The sequence below is a fragment of the Monodelphis domestica genome, chromosome 4 (assembly GCF_027887165.1).
Source record: "Monodelphis domestica isolate mMonDom1 chromosome 4, mMonDom1.pri, whole genome shotgun sequence".
Taxonomy (NCBI): domain Eukaryota; kingdom Metazoa; phylum Chordata; class Mammalia; order Didelphimorphia; family Didelphidae; genus Monodelphis; species Monodelphis domestica.
In genome coordinates, this window is record NC_077230.1 from 85879646 (window position 1) to 85902416 (window position 22771).

General features: G+C 34.7%; 1 protein-coding gene across 1 annotated transcript in view; it reads right to left on the minus strand.

Annotated features, from left to right (window-relative positions):
- Window positions 1-1068: 1068 nt before the first annotated feature.
- Window positions 1069-22771, minus strand: part of EAF2 (ELL associated factor 2) — a 71673-nt gene continuing 49970 nt past the window's right edge. The window contains exon 6 of the mRNA XM_001371144.5: window positions 1069-1743. Within this exon, the coding sequence (XP_001371181.3) occupies window positions 1697-1743 (47 nt within the window). The 3' untranslated portion in view covers window positions 1069-1696. The remainder of the gene's footprint in view (window positions 1744-22771) is intronic.

Genomic DNA, 22771 nt, shown 5'->3' on the forward strand with positions numbered 1-22771 from the left:
ACAAGAATACAGTGGAGGTCCCCCTCCTTGTTTCTGTCTGGAAGTATGAAAGCCAGAAGGATCTCGAGTAGTCCCAGGCATCCATGAAGTCTGAGGGGCCTTAACTGTACACAGCTATCCCAGGAGGAAGGTAGTGTGAGCTGATGGAGGGATGCCCACCGATTCCTTGTGGCCAGAGCCCTCCCGATTGGGGAGAAGCACCTTCTCTGTGGGACCCACAGGAAGCTCCACACAGGCAGGGGGATTAGTTGGGTGGATGCTGGAGGGGACTGCCCAGAAGGGTGAAGAAATAACTGTGGCCAGCTTTCTTGTTGGCTTGTACTCCAGTACTGCTTGGAAACTGGTCCAGGACGTTCAGAGACACCTGATGTGGGCCGCTGGTTGTGAAATGATGCTATTCATCAGAAAGAGAATTCTCCCTTTTCAGAAACCATGCAATGCAGGGCAACAGGTTCTGCATGTGAAGAGATCTCTCTGACAAAGATGGAGAGTGAGAGACTCCAGACAGGAAATCTGGATCTCTGACCCAGAGATTCCAATTCCTAATAAGGCAGAAGCCATAGCTGGGGAAAAGGAGAGCAAATTTGGGATAGAGTCTGGGCATCTCCCAGGGTGGTCAAAAATTCCCAGATTTATCCTCCTTTCATTGGGAACTCTCGTTATTTTTCAAGACTGAATCTGCCTAGTACTCCTGTCTCATCAGTACCCTCTGGCCCCTTTGACTGGAGAGCCCCAGTTACCACCAGAGATACTACTTTTGAGCTTCTTTGGAATTCTCTTTAGGCCTTCCACTTTCTTATTCCATTAAACTATTATAAGGTCCTTGAGTACAAGGCCTGTTTTTATTTATTTATTTATTTATTTATTTTTTTTGACACAGTGCCTGGCACACAATCAGCACTTGATAAATGTTAACTGACTATCAGTGATCTTTATTAGGACTATGACTTCTTGCCCTGGAGTCATGGGTGGTGGCTAGGGATATTCCTACAGAAACTTGAGGATTCTGGAGCAATTGTCCCTGAGGGTGTGGAACCTGGAACTTTGAAACTCATAAGTGAAACATAATTTAGGTTTTTGACATTTAGCTATTTATTTTTCATTTCAAAAATCAAATAAGCAATTGACATTGAATCTGTAAGAGGGATGAACAAATTGTTTTCTCTGATACATGTACATTGTGTCACCTTAAATTTATATAGTTATTTAGCTATTACCAACTAAAATGTCAAGAACAGAAGGTGGCAAACATAAAAATACAATCACCATAATTATCATCATAGTATTTTACTATCAATCTAGTCCATTACAAAAATTCTTTGTTGTTCAGTCATTTCAGTCCTGTTCAACTCTTCATGACCCTATTTGGGCTTTTCTTGACAAAGATACTGGAGTGGTTTGCCATTTCCTTCTCCAGCTCATTTTATAGATGAGGAAACGGAAGTGACTTGCCCAGGGTCACACAACTAGTAAGTATCTGAGGCCAGATTTGAACTCAGGAAACTAAATAAACTAAGTAGATCAAAGCAGTGTTGTTTCCATATAACATCAGTAGAAAATTCAGAATCAAATTACATTTCCATTATCATCAAAAGTTGAGACACTTCCCAGCCTTGAGAAATTTTAATCTTAGTGCAAAACAAATTTTCTGATATTCTAATTTTTAAAAATATTCATGTTAAGGCCCACAATTTCTTCATTCATCGCTGTCACTTCCTGATTCACTCAGCTGCAAATCATTTCCTAAAATAAAAAAGAAATAAGGAAGCTAATTACATTGAAGTTCTTTTTCTTTTAATTCAACAAATATCGAATAAAATCAGGTAAACTGTGAACTTACAACTCAGTATTTTCAAATGATATTTTTTCTTAATAATAACAATGCTAGGGGGAAGTTGGGGGGCTCAGTGAATTGAGAGTCGGGTCTATAGATGAACCTAAAGGGTTCAAATATGACTTCAGACACTTCCCAGTTTTGTGATCCTGGGCAAGTGACTTAATTGCCTAGCCTTTACCACTCTTCCAAGATGGAAAAATAATAATAATAACAATGCTAATGTTTACATAGTGCTATATATTTTATAAAGTGCTTCATATATATTATCACACTAAGAATTAATCTGCTGACTAAACTTCGAATATGTATTGGTGTTCAAACTTGCTACTATCAAATGTTAGTTTACATGTACTTAACATCTATTTTTGTCATCTTAGTTCACATACAAATATCACCAATACATTGTAAAATAAAAATTTCTTTATATATTATGCTTTTGAATCTCTTCCTTGGGGACTTCTGGGGGGAAATTATCAGGGAATTGAGGAAATTATATGACCATCTCACACTACACCCAAACTGAAGTTTTTCTTGGATGACAGTTTTTTAATGGTTTAGTGGTTCATGTCAAATAAGATCCTCTAAAGAGCAATCCTAGGCCCAAAAATGGTTGAAAAAAGGGGTGCTGTTACTGATTTTCATTATTATAGCCTCTGGGGGCAGGAAGGTGGCACTGGAAAGGCACTTAATATATAATATTATTGCCTGACACATTGTTAGCTGTGTTTGCCAACTCTTTTTAAAAGTTCCCTTAAAAAAGTCAAGTATCAGATTTTTACATAAGGGCATTTAGTCAAATTGCTGTTTAATGGATCAGGCTTCATTTTCCTTTTTCTTTATAGATATGGGAAAAAATGAATTTATGTTCCCTATGTATCAACACATTATAACCAGGGAGAAGAGTACTAATAACATATAAATCTAGAGTAAACAAATATATTTTCTAGATTACTTCCTAGTAGAGACAATACACTGAAAGAATGACAGATTTGATTGTGTGGAAAAGAGATGAGAAAGAAGAGAAGCTCTGGACATGGAGAGAAAAAAAATTCAGGGCTAGGAAGAGGCGATTTGTAAAAAGGAGGAAAGGAGCACACTTGGGGAGATAAGGATATTTCATTTCCTGCAGCAGTGGGATAAAGCTACAGGAGCCGGTTCTATGATTGTGAGTTCAGTCCACCTTGTGTGCAGATCAAACCTAAATTTCTCTACAATCTTCAACTCATTATCTAGTGTTTGGAGAATAAATCACAGAACTGGGTTGGGGGAGTGGGGAGAATCTTCTGGCTCTTTCCCAGTCCTATAGCTAATCAAGTCATGGCTTCTGTGATACAGAGGGTTGATGTTGGAAAACTCCCTTATATTACTATCTCTTCCCTTCTGATATATAGGTTATTTCCAATGTGTTGCTATAACAATTAAAGCAGCTATAAATATTTTGTACAAATAGGCCCTCTTACCTTTTAATGATTTTTTTAGGATCAAGTCATAGAAAAGGACTATAGTAGAACTCCTGGTTTTCCAAACTTCAATACTGAATTTCAATATTTCTTACTATTTTTGCATTCTAAGTGTAATAAGGTGACTTTTTAAAAGATTTCTTAAAAAATCCAAACATTTTTTCATGTGATTAATGTATTTTCTCCTTCAAAAATTTTCTGTTCATGTCTGTTGGGGATGTTTACATTGGGGATCATATATTATGAAATTACAGATATCAGATCTTTGGCTGATAGTTATTACAAGTAGTTTCTTTCCCCACTCCCTCCACAAATCTGTTTCTTTTCTTTCCATTTTAGATATGTTGATTTTTGTTGGACAAAATTCTTTCATCTTCACATAATAAAACATCAATTTTTACTCCAGAAATTTTTTCTTCATTTTATTAAAATGTCTCTCCTATCTATAGTTGGAATAAATGTCATTACTTTTTCATAAAGTATTCTTAGAATGTATGTTTAATATGTAGATTGTTTTTGAAGTATGGTAGGGATCAAAGCACATTTTTTGGCCTCATAGATTTCCTAACAGTTTTTAATTAAAAGTGATTCTTTCCACAATGTTTTTAAAAATTAAATTTTATTTTATTTTTAATTTATTAAGCACTCCAAAAAAGGATAATTCCAAATCTGAAGCAGCAGAAGATCAAAGAGATATGAAACACAAATCTCTTTAGAGTTTACTTTTTAAAAAGCAAATAAATTCAACATGTTATTTTCAAAGCTATCTGCCTGTTTTTGTTTCCTTCTGATTTTCTATTCTCCTTAGAGTGTTTTTAAAGCATGGGTTTATCAAATACTAAACTTTATTATATGCATCAGCTTCAATTTCTGGGTTCTTATTTCTCTGTTCTTTTTCCAGTAAAAATATAATTTCCTGGTTTCTGCAAAGTACATTTCTCTAAAGAAAATTTTAATATCTGGTATTATTACTCCTCTTTGCTTTCTTTTTCATATTTGTTCTTTTTTTAAATTTTAAACTCTTACCTTCCACATTAGAATCAATATTGTGTATTGGGTTCCAAGGCAGAAAAGACATAAGGGATAGACAATGGGATTAAGTGACTTGCCCAGAGTCACCCAGGTGGGAAGTGTCTGAAGCTAAATTTGAACCCAGGACCTCCTGTCTCTTAGCCTGGCTCTTAGTCCAGCTGCCCCCTTCATATTTGTTCTTGATATTCTTGCCTTTTTTCCATATGAGTTTTATGATTTTGATTTTGTGAAATCACCTATTAGTGTCTTGATTAATGCTGACTTTTTCTTAAATCTCTTCAATCTAATAAATAATAATTCATTTTAAATGAGCTTAATATCTTCAGAATTCAAGTCCATCAACAGGCAAATCAAAGTATTATTAATCAGACTGACAGTTTTGTTTTGTGAAAGCTTCAAGCATTCCTCTATACCCTAGGTAGAATTAGTAGGTTACACTGAACAATACACTTTCAGATACCCCCCTGATCACCTTAGATAGGATTACCAGACATCATCAAATCTCAAGTACTCTTTTTGTCTTCTTAAGTTCCTCTTATTATATCTAGGAGATCCCAAGTATTCTAGCCTTTCTTTCCCAAGCCTCCATTGTAAATCAGTTGCCTTTCCTTTACTCCCTGTAACAGTAATGGCAAACCTATGGCACAGGTGCCAAAGATGGCTTGCCGAGTACTCTCTGTGAGCATATAGCCATCCTCCCCCCTTCTTTACCCCCCACCCCATTTATTACAAGAAAGGCAGAGGGACTTGGGTGGAGCTGCTCTCTTCCCCCACTCCACCATGCCTGAGGACTATTTTTCACATCAGCAGTCCCTCTGCCCAGAAACCCAATGAGAGCACTTTCTCCCTCCCCTGGCACTCAGTGGAGGTTGGGGCAGGGCCTGGCACTCCATCTCTAAAAGGTTCACCATCATTGCCCTAAAGTATATATAAGACCCCAAGTTCTTTAGTTGGACAGAAATTCCCATTCTTGGTGTTTTTCCTGGAGTCAATGTTTCCAAAGTCTCAGAGCTGAGTAGCTCTATGTTATGTATATGTTAGCTATATGTGTTGGCTTGTCATAAGATCATTGTCTCTCTGTCCTGATTAAAGATCTGTTCTTTGCTAACTGCTTTGGTAGTTCTTTGTTTTTTCATGTTGACAAGACTGATGGCTTTCCAAATGGGCAGCTTTTGTTTAGAATTATAGATAACATCATTTATTTGGTTCTTCCTTGATTTCTATGTAAGTAATATTGAATTTATCTTTGTATGTTTTCTTACAATTTTCATCTGTATTTGGAGTCAAATTATACTATTTTCTCTAAAAATTATATACATATGTAGGCAAATGGCTTTCAAACATATTTAGCATGGAAATTCAAGTTTCTAAAATAAGATAAAGAATTTTACATATCAACTTATATTTATAAAGAAAAAGAAAATTTCCCCATTATTAAAAACATTTGATCATTTTAAAAATGAGTCTATTTTATAAACTAGACACTGAATTTTTTTCAGATTTTTAAGTTTAGGGAAAGTGGTTTAAGTTAGGGAAAAAGAGCAAGTGGTATATAAAATTGGAATTCTCTGAAGTTTCAGTATTGGAGAACCAATAAGAGATTGTACTAAATTCTACTCAATTTTTTTACTAGAAAATTTTAGCAGACTTGTCTAAGAATTTTTATAAATAATTTAGAACCAGAGAAGCAGAGCTACCTTCAGAACTGCCCTGAGAATGAAGCCTATTCTAGAATGTCTAGGAGAAGATATCTGGGACCAGATGACTACATGAGACCTCTGGGATTCATAATGTGCCAAAGTGGGTTACCTGGCAGGAATAGGTTACTATCACACAAGGAAACGATGTTAGTTAATATTGATGATCATTATTGTATTGCTTTGACCTTTTATTTCATGGTGTATACATTTAAGATTTATTGATTAATTTGGTGACATGTAAGTCTCTCTTCTCAAAATTAGTCCACTGTGAGCCCTCTAAGTACTCTTATCTATAAACCTGACTTATGTAATTCTGATTATGAATATATGAAAAACCTTATATAGATAAGTGATGGAGTTGGTGAGTGGGCAGGAGAACACTGAGTGGTAGTGGGAATTGAGTGAACCACACTGATTCCATTTTGTGACTTGATTCTGGAATTAGTTCAGTTCCCTTTTTGCTCTGTTATAGGTTTAGTTCAATTTCTATCTTTTGAGAAAATTTTAATCAGTTGAGTGAATTGAGAGAAAACTTTAGGGTATTTTTCATGACACTATTCTGTCTTTGTTCTCTCCTACCTGTTTGACCCCTTCCTTTCTTGCTTACTTTTGCTGGATCAGCTCTATCCTATGGTTCTTTCTTTTCTCTCTACATAGCATATTCCCTCTCTCTTGCTCACCTCATCAGTTATATAGATTTATTTATTATCTCTTTGCATATAAGTCCTCAAATTATATATTGATCCCAGGTCTCTTTTCTGATCTCAAGTAATAAATCTCTACCTATTGGATATTTCAAAGTAGAAGTCCCAGAGACATCTCAAATTCAATATGTACAAAACAGAACCTATTATCTTTATCCCAAAACTTAGTTTCTCTTTTGAAATTCACTTTTTATGTTGAGGATAACACTATTCCTCCAGGCTCCAAAATTTGCAAATAATTATCCTTGAGGAGGAATTCCATGTGAACTGGAATGACCTCCAGGAATTGATGCAGAGTGAAATGAACAGGACCTGGAGAACACTGTTCACAGAGACTGATACGCTGTGGCATAATCGAATGTAATGAATGTCTCTACTAGCAGTAATGTGAATGTCTCTACTAGCAGTAATGCAATGATCCAGGACAATTCTGAGGGATTTATGAGAAAGAACACTATCCACATTTAGAGGAAGAACTGTGGGAGTAGAAACACAGAAGAAAAACATTTCCTTGATCACCTTGATCATGGTTTTATGGGGATATGATTGGGAATATAGGCTTAAATAATCACTCTACTGCAAATACTAATAATATGGAACAGGTCGATCAATGATACATATAAAACCCCATTGAATTGCTCTTTGGCTACAGGAGAGAGGAGGGAAGAGGGGAGAAAAAGAACATGAATCATGTAACCATGGAAAAACATTCTAAATTAATTAAATTTTAAAAAATTATCCTTGACTCTTTCCTCACTGCATATATGGAATCAATTGCCAAGTCTTACCACTTCTAATTCCCTAGTAATCTCTATCCTAATTCAGACCCTCATCGCCTCCTAGTGGTTTTCCTTGCCCACTTCTCTCTCTCCAGTTTATCTTCCACACAGATGCCAAAGTGATTTTCCTAATGTGCAAGTTTAACCATATCATTCTCTCAGCTCAGTATACTCCAATAACTCCCTAATGCTTCAGCTTTTTTTTATTTGACAATTAAAATTCATTCATAACCCGCCCGAACTTACTTTCCCAAACTTATTTTGCATTTTCTTTTTCTTATACTCAACAGTCTTCTCTTAATATTCCTTACTGTTCCTCACATGTGATATCCCATTCCCGCTCTCTGAAATTCCACTGACTGTCCCTCAGACCTGATTTACACTTTTCCTCAGACTCTAGGAATATTTTGCTGTCTTTAAAACTCTGACTAAGCATTACTTTCTACAAGCCTTTCCTGACATCTCCAGTTGCTAATGCCTTCCATTCCAAACTGGAAGTTAATTTCTGAGGAAAAGCAGTGGTTTGGTGGTGGGAAGGGATGAACTAGGAAAGCAGAACAGATCTCCTGCTGAAGGTGACACTAAAGTTAAGTGTCGAAGGGAGTGAAGAGAGTTAGGAGTCAGAGGTGAGGAGAAAGCTTTCCAGACATGGAAAAGTCCTTGAAAAGATGTGGATTCAGGAGATGGAGTATCTTATGTGAGGAATTGCAAGTAGGTCACTGATAGAGTATATGAAAGGGAACACAGTGTAGGAAACCTAGAGAGGTAAGCTATTAAGAAGTTTAAACTCTAAATACAAGATTTTCTATTTGGTTAGGCAGGCAAACCAGAGTCAGTGGAGTTTATTGAAGAGGTGACAAGCTCAAACCTGTACTTTATGAGAATCACTTAGGAAAGTGAGTCAAGGGTAAATCTAAAACAGAAGAAACACAAGGGAAGACATAGAAAGCTATTGCCATGGTCTAGGTGAGAAGTGATGAGGGCTATATGAGGGGGGTGGGTATGTGAATAAATAGAAGGAGATGAATACAAGAGATGCTGTGAATATGGAAATAAAATTTGGCAATGACTTAGATGTATAGGGTAAGCATGAGTAAAAAAGTCAAGGATACCAACAAAGATTGCAAGCTTGGGTGAGTGAGAGGATAGCAATGCTCTCAACAGTAAGTTGGGAGGATGGAAGGTTTTTTTGGAGGATGAAAATAATGAATTCTGTTTTGAACATGTTGAATTTGAGAGGTTACAGGATACTGCAGAAGACATCCAACAGGTTGAGAGTGAATAAGGAACCTCTATGTAACCACAGAAGAAACCATCGGTACCCTCTCCTTAGAGGAAAATATAATGAGTTTAGAACTCAAAATAATAATTTGTCTCTGGAGAGACATACATAGCATTTACAATATTTATCACACTTGCTATGAAGCCTTCTTCTACAGAAGGATACAAAGATGGACTTTTCTCTGAAGTTTCCAGTCTAGTTGTGAAGATCAGACATAAGAAAATATTCTGCAAGGCAAAAGAATTCAGAATCACCTACCCAGAAAAACTGAGTATATTTTTTCAGGGGGAAAAAGGTCATTAAATAAAAAAGATTCCCAGGCATCTTTGATAAAAATGCCAGACCTAAACAAAAAATGTGATGTTCAAATGCAAGACTCAAGAGCAGCATGAAAAGGTAAAAAAAAAAAAAGAGAGAGAATTTAAAAGATTCAATAAGGTCACACTGTTTTATTCCTATATAGAATCATGATATTTGTAACTCTTACAATTTTTAGTAGTATTAGAGCAATTAGGAGTATACATAGAGGGTATAGGAGAAAGCTGATTAGGATGACATAATATGCAAAAAAAATCAAAGGGTAAAAAAAAGGAATGGAGAGAAAAGGGTAGGGGGAGGTAGAACAGGATAAATTATCTCACCTGAAGAACTAAAAAATTATTACAATAGAAGGAAGGATGAGGGTGGTGATGGCCAATGCTTAAATATTACTCTCACTGAAATTGACTCAGAGAGGGAATTACAACCAAGAAACTTTACCCCAATTCTTTTGGTCCAAGTTGTAATAGTTAAAATTAGTGGAAGAACTAAACTGTGATAGATATAAGAGAGGGTGAGTAAATTTGTGACCACAGAAAATGTGTTTCACGACAGTGTCTTGGTTTTTAAATCAAATATAAGGTGGTCGCCAGGGAAATATTCCCAATTATTCAATATACCCAAGTCAACTGGGTTTTATATAGATTTTAATTAATAATACAATGCGTAATCAAAGAAAGAGAGAAAGAGTAAGAAAGGAATAAGTATGAAGGGCCTTAAGCCAACATGGCCTAGACCTGAGTCTTAAGAGAGAGAGATCAGTCAGTCAGTCTTTTATCACTCACCACAAGATTTGTCTTAAGCAAGGATGTCTGGGGAACAGAGTCTCCCCAGAGGGAGTTCCAGCCAGAGTCAGCCTCCCAAGGGACTTCTCAAGAGATCTTCAAAGGGCCTCCTCCAAAGGGATCTAACTCCAAGCACCCCAGGATCCAAGGATCTATCTCCAAGGATCCCTTGCTCAAGAGATTCCTTTTCTTATATAGGGGGTTTTTCCCTATGTCATCTCCCCTAAGTTCTTCCATCTACCAATCACCAGATGTTTTCTAAAAGACAGCCCATTCTAAAAACACTGCTGGGTCGACTTAATCCCTTTAGTAAGTTTGAATCAGAAAAAACACTGCTGAGTCGACTAATCCCATCAAGAGAAAACTTGCCCCACCCTTTTAGGTACCCAGCATCCCATTGTATCAATTCTAAAAACAGGCATGGCTCAAAGAACTCCCTGCCTCATCATAAGCATGGGTCCAAGTATTTTCATTGTTTAGCAAGGAGTTTTCTCCCCTAAAGCAGTCTTAAGTGCAGGTGGAGTAGAGGTCCTCCCATTTCTGATCCTGGCGAGTTCTCACATCAAAATGGGGAATGTTTCCAGTAGGGAATTTGTTCCAATGGAGGATTCCTCAATGTGGAAATTTTTAACATTCACAAGTCTGAGAAATTTCAAGATTTACAAAGTGGAGATTTTATCCAAGAGGGGTGAGTTCTTTGATGAGATAATCTGCAAGCATTGCAGGGCTTCCTTACTGTTCCTGGCACTCAAATCTTCTCTGGGTAAGATGTATGTTTATATGTATGTCTTACATGGTTTTAAAATTATAATAATAATATTATTATTAATGATTTAAAGCCTGATAGTAAGTTTCTGTGGCTAAACTAAAAGGTCAGCAAAATATATGTTTTGAGAAAGAAATCCTTTTTAAACAACTTTTTTTTTCAGAAGAAAGCAGCCTTAATTAAATTAGCTTTAGTCTTGGTTACAGAAATTTTTTGAGATCTTACCCATTTTGTTGTCTGCCTGTTTCTATATGTGCCTGTGAACCCACCTCACCAGTTCTTATAATACTAAAAAAAGCATTTACTCTTAGGCTAAAACCTCAGTTGGCCTGAACTAAGCTAGGACTTGTTTAAAAAAAAAAGTGAAGATAAACACTCACCATTTGGCATTCTATGAAGCTAAAGAATCAACGGTATCTTTTATTACAACCATAAAAGTCACCATAAAAGCCACCGCATGGCATTAGTTTAGAAGTATTACTCCAACAAGCATGTAGTATTCTATTACGGAACTAATATTTCTAGCTGAAAGGTTTTAAGTATGGTGCTTTTCCTCCTTTTACTTGGCTAGATCTTGGGGAAATATAGTGTATCTATTGTCATTTCATTTTATTTTTCTAAGGAACAAGAGTAAATAGAAATTTTTTTCTAGAGCAAAAAATAAGTAAAATAAACTGTATCTTTAAAAATGTCTACTCTTACAGTGGGGGCCTTAAATAGAATGCAGTTCTATTAAAATAGATTTATTGAAGTAGACTAGGAGACAGAGTAGAGTATTCATATTTTGCCTTTTGGAAATCTGAACTGTACATTGTGACCAAACAGGATTTTTACCAGGAATACAAGAGTGGTTTAATATGAGGAAAACTATCAATAGAATTGATTAAATTGATAACAAAAGTAACACAAATCATATGAATATGTCAATAGACACAGAAAATAAAATTGATAAAATACAATATTCCTTCCAATGAAAAACATTTAAAAGCATAGGTATAAATGGGATTAAAAAAATTCTTATCTACTGCCTTAGAATCAATACTATGAGTTGGTTTCAAGGCAAAAGAGTGGTAAGGGCTAAGGAATAGGGGTTAAGTGACTTGCCCAGGGTCACACACCTAGGAAGTATCTGAGGTCACATTTGAATCCAGGACCTGTCTCTAGGCCTGGCTTTCAATCCACTGTGCTACTCAGCTGCCCCTGAATTTTTCCTAATATTATATAAAACATCCACCAAAAACCATCAGCAGTATTATTTTTTTTAAACCTTTCATCTAAGAATGAATACTATGTATTGTTTCCAAGAAGAAGAGTAGTAAGGCCTAGGCAATGGGTGTTAAATGACTTGCCCAGAGTCAAACAGCTACAAAGCATCTGAGGCCAGATTTGAACCCAGGATTTCTCTTCTCTAAACCTGGCTCTCAATCCATTGAGCTAACTAGTTGCCCCCAGCAAGTATTACTTATGATATAAACTAGAAGCCTTCCCAATAAGATCAGGAGTGAAACAAGGATGCCCATTATGACAATATTATTTAACATAGTATTAGAAATGCTAGCAATAGCAATAAGAGAAGAAAAAGAAATTGAAAGAATCAGAATAGACAAAGGCAATAAAATCATCTCTTTTTTCAGATGATATGATGGTATATGTGGGACATCCTAGAGATTCAACTGAAAAGTTAGTCAAAAATATCAATCATTTTAAAAGTAGCAGGATATAAGAAAAACCCATATAAATCATCAGCATTTTAATATATTATGTACAAAGTCCTGTAAGAAAAGAAAGAAGATAAACAGAGAGAATAAAATACCTTGGACTATACCTGCCAAAATAAACTGAGGAACTACCCAAGCGATTATAAAACATTTTTTATACAAATAAAGTCAGATCTAAATAATTGGAGAAATGTTAATTGTTCACAGATGGGCAAAGCCAATATAATTAAAATGACAATCCTTCATAAAAAACTAATCTTGCCTAGGTAATGCTATCCCAATCAAATTAACAAGAAATTATCTTATTGTGTTAAAAAATAACAAATATCATTTGGAAGAACAAAAGGTTAATATAAATATTTTTGGGAAAGACCCATTTATTCCTATAGTCAATATAAATAAAAGGATTAATGCAAAAAATTTAAAGGAAGGAGCTTTAGCAGTACCAGATTTTAAACTATATATTAAAGCAGTAATTATCGAAACTATCTCGTACTGGCTAAGAAATAGAAAGGTGGATCAGTGAGACAGAGTAGACATATGATATACAGTAGTAAAAGATTTTAGCAACTGGGTACTTGATAAAAATATAGATCCATGCCATTGGGATAAGAAATCACTAACTGGTAAAAAGTGCTAGGATGAGTGGAAGTAGTTTGGCAGAAACTAGGTATAGACCAATATCTTACATCATTCACTAAGATAAGATTAAATGGACATAAGATGCAGACATAAAAGGAGATATCATAAGCAAGTTAGAAGAACAGAGAACATATTACCTATCAGATTTATGGACAGGAGAGGAATTTATGAGTAAAAAGGAGCTAGAACTATAAGATATAAAATGGATAATTTTGAGTAAGGTAAATTGAAAAAAGTTTTGTACAAATGAAGCAAATGTTACCAAGGTTAGAAAAAAAGCAGAAAATTGGGGGGAAAATTTCAGTCTCTCACATAGAGGTCTTATATATAAAATATAAGTTGATAAATTGATAAATGGGAAAATGATACAAACACAGTTTTTGGATGAAGGATTTAAGTCCACATATAAGTATAAGAAAAACATTCTCTAGTCACTACTGATTAGGGAAGTGCAAACCAAAACAATTCTGGGTATCATCTTAGACCCATCAGACTGGCTAAAATGACAAAAAGGAAAACTGACAAATGTTGGAGGGGATGTGGAAAAGTGGGAGCACCAGAACATTCTTGGTGGAACTGTGAACTGATCTAACTACTTTGGAATTAAACCCAGAGAGCTTAGTCCCAGAAATACTGTTAAATCTATTTCCCAAGGAGATCAGGTGAAAAGGAAAAGAATCTATGTGTTCCAAAATAGTTGGAGCGGCTCTCTTTGTGGTAGCGAAGAACTGGAATTTAAGGGGATGCCCATCAGTTGGGGAATGGCTAAACAAATTGTGGTATATAGTTGTGATGAAATATCACAGTGCTGTAAAAAATGTTGTGCAGATTAATTTTTAAAAACTTATAAAGAAGTACATGAGATAATGAAGAGTAAAATGAATAGAACCAAGAAAACATTATATACAACTACAGATTTAATATTGAAGAATAACTTGTGAATGTGCACTTTTAGAGAATGAACTAAAAAAATGGAACACAAAAGATGTAATCTATATATACATATCTGTTTGCCAGATGATGCCTTCTATGGTCTGGGGAGGGAAAGGAGGTTTAGATACCTTGAAATAAATTCTTCTAATAAAAAAAGAAAGAAAAGTAATTGGGAAATATTTAACAAAAGAAATAAAAAATATACAACACAAATGTTAATATGTGGTTTTCAAAGGCAATAGAAAGAATTACTTACATACAGAAGCTTCTATTTAGCTTTTGATATCATTACCCTAGATGTCAAGGTCAGAATCCTTTCTGTCTTTGTAGCTCCCTCCAGTGCCAAGCCAGTATCTGGCACACAGTAAGTGCTTAACAGATGCTTATTGATTTACTGATTGTTTCTATTCCAGATCTGATTATATGCAATAAATTGCTAGAGTAGAAATTACAGAAACCTTGAAACAAACTTACCATTCTGTCTTAACATTTGTGACAGTGGAAAGGATAACCAGCTTAGTTTGACATGTATCATTGATTCTAGGAGAGCAGGATTCAATGGGTTCAGAGAAAGTATAAGCTAGGTTCCTAGAAAACAAAATTTTGCCAGGGAAATCAGCCCTCCTAAAGGTAACTCTGAAGACACAAAGAAAAATAATTTCATAAGGAGGAAAAGGGGGAATTATCAGATGTGGAGGTAAAGTTCATCCCCTTTTTTTGGTCTTAAAATTTTGCATAAAAGATGGAAACAAGGGATAGGAAACAGAATGAATACAAAATAATGGATTAGTCTTGTATAAATAATGTCAAGAATACTAACGCTGAAGTTGAACAAGGCAAACTAAGGAAAATTCAGAGTATTTTAAAATTGTACTGAAACAAAGTACAAACGCTAGGACCACTGCTTGGGGTAAACTGATCAATGAAGAGTGATGTCCCAGAGGACACAGCTTCTCAAATCTGTTTTCTATGCCAAAAAGAATAATCTTTAGAATGAAAAGGATAGAACAAAAGCAACTAATAGAAAAACTGTTCTTGAAGCATTCATATTGTACAAAATCTATTGAAGTAACTTCCTGTAGTGATGAGCTTATAAGTCTATTATAAGTCCATTAAAGAATAAATTAAAATAATTTCATAAATATTATTATGATATTCTAAAGAAAAAGTTAACTATTTTTGAGAAGCAATTGTTGGTATTTAGTACCTGGCTCTTCTAAGCAAGAATATAAACTCTGTTATATATTTAATTAAATACCACAAATTCATCAACTTTTCATCATTCACATATGAGTTTATTCCAAAGCAACTTTTTTTTCAAATGTTAGGCATAGTATCTTATCTACAATTTAACATTAACAAGACTTTTGTTTACTTTAGTTCAATAAGAGAAGGGAAAAGACTTTCAAAATTAAACAAATATTACCTTTATACCTCTGGAAAGGTCTGAACAAGACACAGCAGGAATTTAGATAAGTTTCTTTTTTAAGCTCATACTCTATTGGTTTAAGAAAAGGAGAAACAAAGAAGAAACTGGAGAAGAAGGCATTTGGGGAAGCTTAGCAGGATTCCAGCTCTTTCTAAATCAAATTCTGCCAATCCAACTTTATTATTTGTGTTACTGCTAATAAAAAACTATTAATTTGCAGATCCATTTTGAAATTTTGATGTCTTATCACACATACCATTTATGAAGAGCAGTTTTAATTAACTCATTTACTTATAAATTAAGGTAAATAGAAATAAGTATAAGGTATGCCTATAAAGTAATGAGTTTGCATTCATAAAGTAGGTGTGAAAAACAATTTCAATGATTTGTCATGCATATTTAATTTCTCTTGTAATATCAGGGAATGAGGTATATCTGCCCCCCAGGTGAATATTCTGGAATATTGAAACATTTCTTTAAATGCTAAAACTCTTCAGAATTATTTTCAAAGATAATCTCTCCTTAATGTATTATACTTCCTCACCTTCCTAAACAGAATATATTATAAAATAAAATCAACTTTTTCATGATAACTTGAAATCATGATTAAGAGAATCAATTATTATATAATATTCTGAAATATAAATACCTTAGGGGGATATTTCAATATTAGTCCCAGTTTGCAACATTTTTGTAGTATCATTATCTGTTTTTAAAATATTTTTTGTGCTGGTGGAACTGTGAACTGATGATTTTAGAGAGCAATTTGGAATTATGCCCAGACAGTTATAAAACTGAATATACCTTTAGATCCAGCCATACTGTTAAATCTGTTTCCCAAGGAGATCAGAGAAAAAGCAAAATATACTCCAAAATATTTATAGCAGCTCTCTTTGTGGTGGTAAAGAGCTGGAATTCTAGGGGATGCCCATCAGTTGGGGAATAGTTACACAAGTTGTGATGTATAATTGTGAAGGGATAGTATGTGCCATGAGAAGTGATGAGCAAGGTTAATTTTTTTAGAAATTGTTAATACCTATATGAAATTATAAAGAGTAAAACAAGTAGAACCAAAAGAACATCGTATATATATATATATATGTATATATATATATATCTACAGAATTAATATTTTAGGAATAGCTTGTGAATGTCTACCTCCAGAAAAAGAACTGATAAATAAAAACACTAAAAATATTCAACATTTTTCTTAGTTTTTTGCCTCTCCCTTACACTGTTATGTTATAAATGGTTTCCAAAACTAAATACTTTTTACTCTACTCCTTTTTGATATGTTATTTCTACAGAAAAACAACATGGCAAAGCTTAGAGGGGATATGGGAAAAATTGAGACACTAATTCACTGTTGGGGGAATTGTGAACTGATTCAACTATTCTGGAGAGCAACTTGGATCTATGCCCAAAGAACTATAAAAACAGTATATACCCCTTGACCCAGAAATGCCATTACTAGGTTTGTATCCCAAAGAGATAAAAAATAAAAGGAATCATATGTACAAAAATATTTAGAATAATTCTTTTTGTGGTGGCAAAGAATTGGAAAGTGATAAGATACCCATCAACTGAGGAATGGCTGAGTAAGTTATAGTATATGATTATAATGCAATACTATTGTGCTGTAAGAAATGACAAGCAGTAAGAGCTCAGAAAAACCTGGAAAGCCATACATGAACATAAGATACAGAGTCAAGTAAGCAAAACCAGGAGAACACTGTATACAAAAACAGCAATTTTGTATGATTAGCAGTTGTAAATAACTTAGCTATTCTCAGCAATACACTGATCCAAAATAATCCCAAAAAATATATGGTAAAAAAATTGCCATCTACTTCCAGAGAAAGAACTGATGGAGTGTGAATCTGGACCAAAGCAAGCTTTTTTCACTTCCTTTCTTAATTTTCTTTTTGTTCAACTTTCTTTCCACAAAAGGATTAATATGGAAATGTTTTAGCATGATTGTACATGTAAAATCTATATTACATTGTGGAGGAAGGGAAGGAAGGAAGGGAGAAAATTAAAGACTCAAGGTTTTTAAAAAATTGGAAATTATTTTTGCATGTAATTGGAAAAAAATTTTTGTTACTTCCAACTTGTCAACTGGTCAAGAAACCAGAGGACTAAACTTATTAGAATGGTGCCTAGAGGTGGAAGAGGCTTGTATCCAGTTATCACAACAAGAAATAATTATACACAGATTACCCATTTTATTACATAGATGACTAAGCAATATTCAATAATGGACCATATTTTTCCCATTTCACAATTAGTTGAAAGTCACATGTAGAGATGGCAGAGTTAAGTGCATCATTTTTCTAGCCAAATGCAACTTAGGAAAATAGGCAGAGAAGTTTGTAAGGGGCATGATGCAGCATAAGTAGCACCTGGTGTTATAATTAAAAATTAATCTTGGAAACTTTATATTAAATTTCTATTTATTAGTAAAGAGAAAGAAAGATAGAAAGAAAACCAGATTGTCCTAACTACACAAAGTCTCTGCCCATGTTGCAAGTCTTTAGTTCCTGGATTCCCAGCCTTTGTAGTCCCAATCTTGTACATCCAGCTTGGTCAAAAGTGGCTGCAAAGGCAAATACAGCCCACCACAAATGAGCAGCCAGCCACAAAGGGCACAAGAAAAACTCAAATAAGAGTCTCCTGGGCAGAGCAAGGAAAAACTTCATACAGCATGGGACTGGAGCATTAAAAAAAAATCCCTACTCCTGCTTGGTCCCCTTCTCTTATATCACCACTGACATCATTCTACTTGACTCTCTGGGCAATCTTGAGTCATGTATTCTGAAGTTTAGGCATGTAACCACCCACATCATTCCATTGTGTCAGCGGTTTCAGCCACCCCTTCAGGAAGTCAGGACTTAGGATGGCCATGTAGTCTTCCATCTCACATGACTTGGCATTCTTTCTTAATATGCATGTGCTTGTTACTGGGTTATATTTTTATGTTAATTTCACATACAGGCTATGGTGGAAAATAGCCCAGTGTTAAGGGAACTGAACATGTGGGAAGAAAGAAATCCCTGAGAACAGAAATGGGTAGCATCCAGAAACTGCCACTTGCTCAGTCCCAGAGCATAGTTCCAAGGCAGAGTGGAGAGCTCTCAGTGGGAAAGGAACAGGAGCCCTATCTATGTTAAGGAGAATAATGCAAACCAAGAGGGCAGTAAACAGACCTCTTCCTGGATCATACCACTTTGGAAACACTGAAAATTTATAATCCACCACTTTGACTAATGAATATGACAGAAAGACCTAATACACAGAATCTCAGGTTAGCCAGTCCTTTCCCTCACCACTATTCCTACCTGCTGAGGGGAGCAGGGACCAACTTTTACAAGAAGCTGGATGGAAAAATGAAAAAAAACTAAAAGAGAATCTGATCATAAAAAGCTTAGTAGCTTCTGTAGCTACCTATTAGTTTATAAGAGGGAAGCTCAAAACACAAACTTAGAAGAAGAGAATGACTTAAAAACACCTTAGAAGCAAAGCCTCAAAGAAAAATAAAGATTGGACACAAGCACAACAAAAATTTCTAGATGATATCTTTGTCTAAAAAGAGCAAAAATTTATTTTGAAATTCAAGTAAAAGTGGTATAGGAAAAATTGGAAAAACAAATTAGAGCTCTGTAAGAAATAAATGTGGCAACTATATATATATATATATATATATATATATTTCTCTGTTACCACATGGAACTTTTATAAAAGCTGACCTTCTAATAGGGCACAGATATATTGCAAACAAATGTAAGAAGGCAGAAATATTCAAAACATCCCATACAGATCATAATATAATAAGAATAGCAATTGGTTGAGGGACCACAAAGAAAATATACAGACCCAAATGCAAACTTAAATAATGAGTGGGCCAAAGAACAATTCATAGAAATAATAACTATGTAAAAGAAAGTGATATTGATGAATAACACATCAACATTTCTGAAATGCAGCTAAAATGGCCTTCACAGGAAAAATTACATCTTTATAAATCACACATTAATAAAATAGAAGATTAATGAATTACATTTTTTAAAATTAGAGAATCAAAAAATAAACCTAAAAGAAGTAATATTACAAATTAGAAGGAAAATAGATAAATTGGAAACCAAAAATTATATTTATCATTTGTTTTATTTGAAACTAAAAGCTAGTTTTTCAAAAAGACTAATAAAATTAATAAACCCTTAGCCAATCTGATTAAAATTCAGAAGGCAGAAAATCAAATAGATAAAACATCAAATGAGCAAGGTGAAATTATAAAACCAGAAAAAAAAGAATAATCAGAGCATGTTAAGTATAATTTCATACTAAAAGTCAAATTTGAGAACACAGAATACAGAAATACCTTCAAAATACAAAATTTAAAAATCAAACTATCAGAAGAATAGAGATCTTGGGTAATCTAATTTCAGAAAAGGAAACGAATCTAATTATAAAGGAACTACCAAAAAGAGCAGGAAGGAAGGAGGAATACCTTGGACCTGATCAACTAATATGAGAATTCTATCAAGCTGTCATTTTCTTTGATTCTCATTTTTAAATTTTGAGTTCAAAATTCTTGCCCTCCATACAGCCTCTCCTCTACCCACAAAGAAGGCAAGCAATAGGATACTCATTATACATGTGAAATGATATTAAATATATTTTTATTGTAGCCATGTTACCCTCTCAAAAAAAAGGCAAAAAAATGGAAAAAATATTCTTCAATCTGCATTCAGAGTTTGCCATTTTTCTCTCTGGAGATAGACAGCTTTTTTTTAAAAACCCTTACCTTTTCTCTTGGAATCAATACTAGGTATTAGTTTCAAGGCAGAAGAGCAGAAAGTGCTAGTCAATAGAAGTTAAAGTTGCCAGGTTCACATAGGAAGTACCTGATGTCACATTTGATCCCATGACCTCCTATCCTTAGGCTTGACTCTCAATCCACTGAGCCATCTAGCAGCCCTATGTATAGCATTTTTCATCAGCAATCCCTTAGTACTGACATGGATTATTGTACTGATCAGAGTAGCTAAATCTTTCACAGTTGCTTTATCATGATAATATTGCTGCTTCTGCTCATTCTACTTTGCATCAGTTCATACCAGTCTTCACAGGTTTTTTCTGTCACTGTCCCCTTCATTATTTCTTTTTTTTAAACCCTTACCTTTAATCCTAGAATTAATACTGTGTATTGGTTCCAAGGCAGAAGACTGGTAAGGGCTAGGCAATGTGAGTCAAGTGACTTGCCCAGGGTCACACAGCTGGAAAGTGTCTGAGGCTAGTTTTGAACCTAGGACCTCCCATCTCTAGGCCTGGCTCTCAACCCACTGAGCAACCAGCTGCCTGCCCTCTCCCTTCATTATTTCTTAAAGCATAATTCCATCACAATCATATACCACAACTTTTACAGACCTTCTCCAACTGATGGATATCTCAATTTCTAATTCTTCGTCACAACAAAAAAAGCTATTATAAATATTTTTGTACATATGGGTCCTTTTTCTTTAATATTTTTGTACTGTAGATATAGTAGTGGTAACCCTGGGTCAAAGGATATACATGGTTTTGGGCATAGTTTCAAATTGTTCTCTAGAATAGTTGGGTTAGTTCACAACTTTACCAATAGTGCGTTAGTGTGTCTATTTTCCCACATCTCCTCTAGCATTTATCATTTTTCACTTCACTATTGTTAGCCACCTTGATACATGTCCTATCAAAAATTTAAAGAATCAGTTATACTTCATAATTTATTTTCAAGAACAGAAAACCCTTCTGTGCTATAAGAAATTATGTATATGATGAATACAGAGAAGCATGTTAAGATCTTTAAGTGACCTGGTGCAGAGTGAAGTTAGCAAAGCCAAGAACACAATATATATAGTACCTATAACAATGTAAATCAAAAGAATGACACAATAAAAAAAATCAAAAGTAAATGCAACAAAATTATAAAGATCCAAAAGGACTCAAATGAAGAGATATGAGATACTCCCCAATCTATCCCATTGTGAGGTTGGGAGGTTCACAGGTATTACATGTTTTTGAATTTTCTCAATTTATTAATCAGCTGCAGTATTTTTTCCTCTCCCCCCAAAAATAGTTTGTCATTTGAGAAGGTTTTGGGGAAATGGAATGGAGAGGGATACTTGGGGATACTATGACACAGAAAACATCAGTAGAAAATATTTTTTTAAAAGGTAACCTTAAAAGCTCTATTTCAATAACATGTTTCTCATCCAAACATTAAGATCATCCAAGATTGCTCAGAAGATTTAACAGCAGAAATAACTATCCAATGACTGATAGGCAAGGCACAAAATTAGAGAGATGTATGTTCTTCAAAGGTATTTGCCATTGTAATATTGTGATATCTTGCAAGTATGTTCATCCAAGCCATGCTTTCTTGTTAATAGAAATACATTTCTAACTGGTGGGGTTATCAGGTGTTTAATTTAAAACATTTTGATCAGAAGCTAAGCCAAACCACTCAATCTATCTTTCATCTATGTGAAAAGTTCATTCTGAGAAGAGAAATGAAAATTTGATTTGTTGGCTCCAGCCCTCTCCTCTCTCCCTCTATCAAAGAAAAGTGTTGGTAGTCACAAACACAACTTTCTCAATTCTCTTCCTCCAAAGTATCATTCAATCTCCTCTTCTGTCAGAAGCTAGTCAGTCATTATAATGATTCTTCTCTCTCTCTACCTCACCACTCCTTCACTAGCTTCCTGTCATCCAGCACTGAGCACAGCACCTGGCACATAGTAAGCCCTTAATAAATGTTTATTGAATAGTTGAAATCTAGGCTGCTACAGTCAAAACTCTGAAAGATAATGGAAGGCAGGGATGGTTGGACTACCTAACCATAAGCCAGATTGCCTCTATGACATTCCTTCTCACCAAATAACCTTAGTATTGCTTCTGATGACATAATATACTTAGGATAGTTTCTCTAAGAGTTCCTAAAAACTACTTTTATTATAATTTGAAAGATTTATAAGAATACAAACACGATATACAAGGAAAGTAGACTTGAGTCCAATTCTGTCTCACAAAGGAGAGTCCTGTTCAATGGTCTAATCCTGCATGAATATACCTAAATCCAAAACATTTCATCAGGTTCTCTTTCCCCCAGTTTATCTGAAATCTTCATTCTCATATACCCTTTGATCCAGCAATACCATTACTAGGTTTGTACCCTAAAGAGAAAATCAAAAATGTTTGTACAAAAATAGTCACAGCTGTGCTTTTTGTGGAAGCAAAAAAATTGAAAAATGGGGGGGTGTCCCTCGTTTGGAGAAAAGCTGAATAAATTGTGGCATATGATGGTTATGGAATACTACTGCGCGTTAAAAGAATGATGAACTGGGGGAT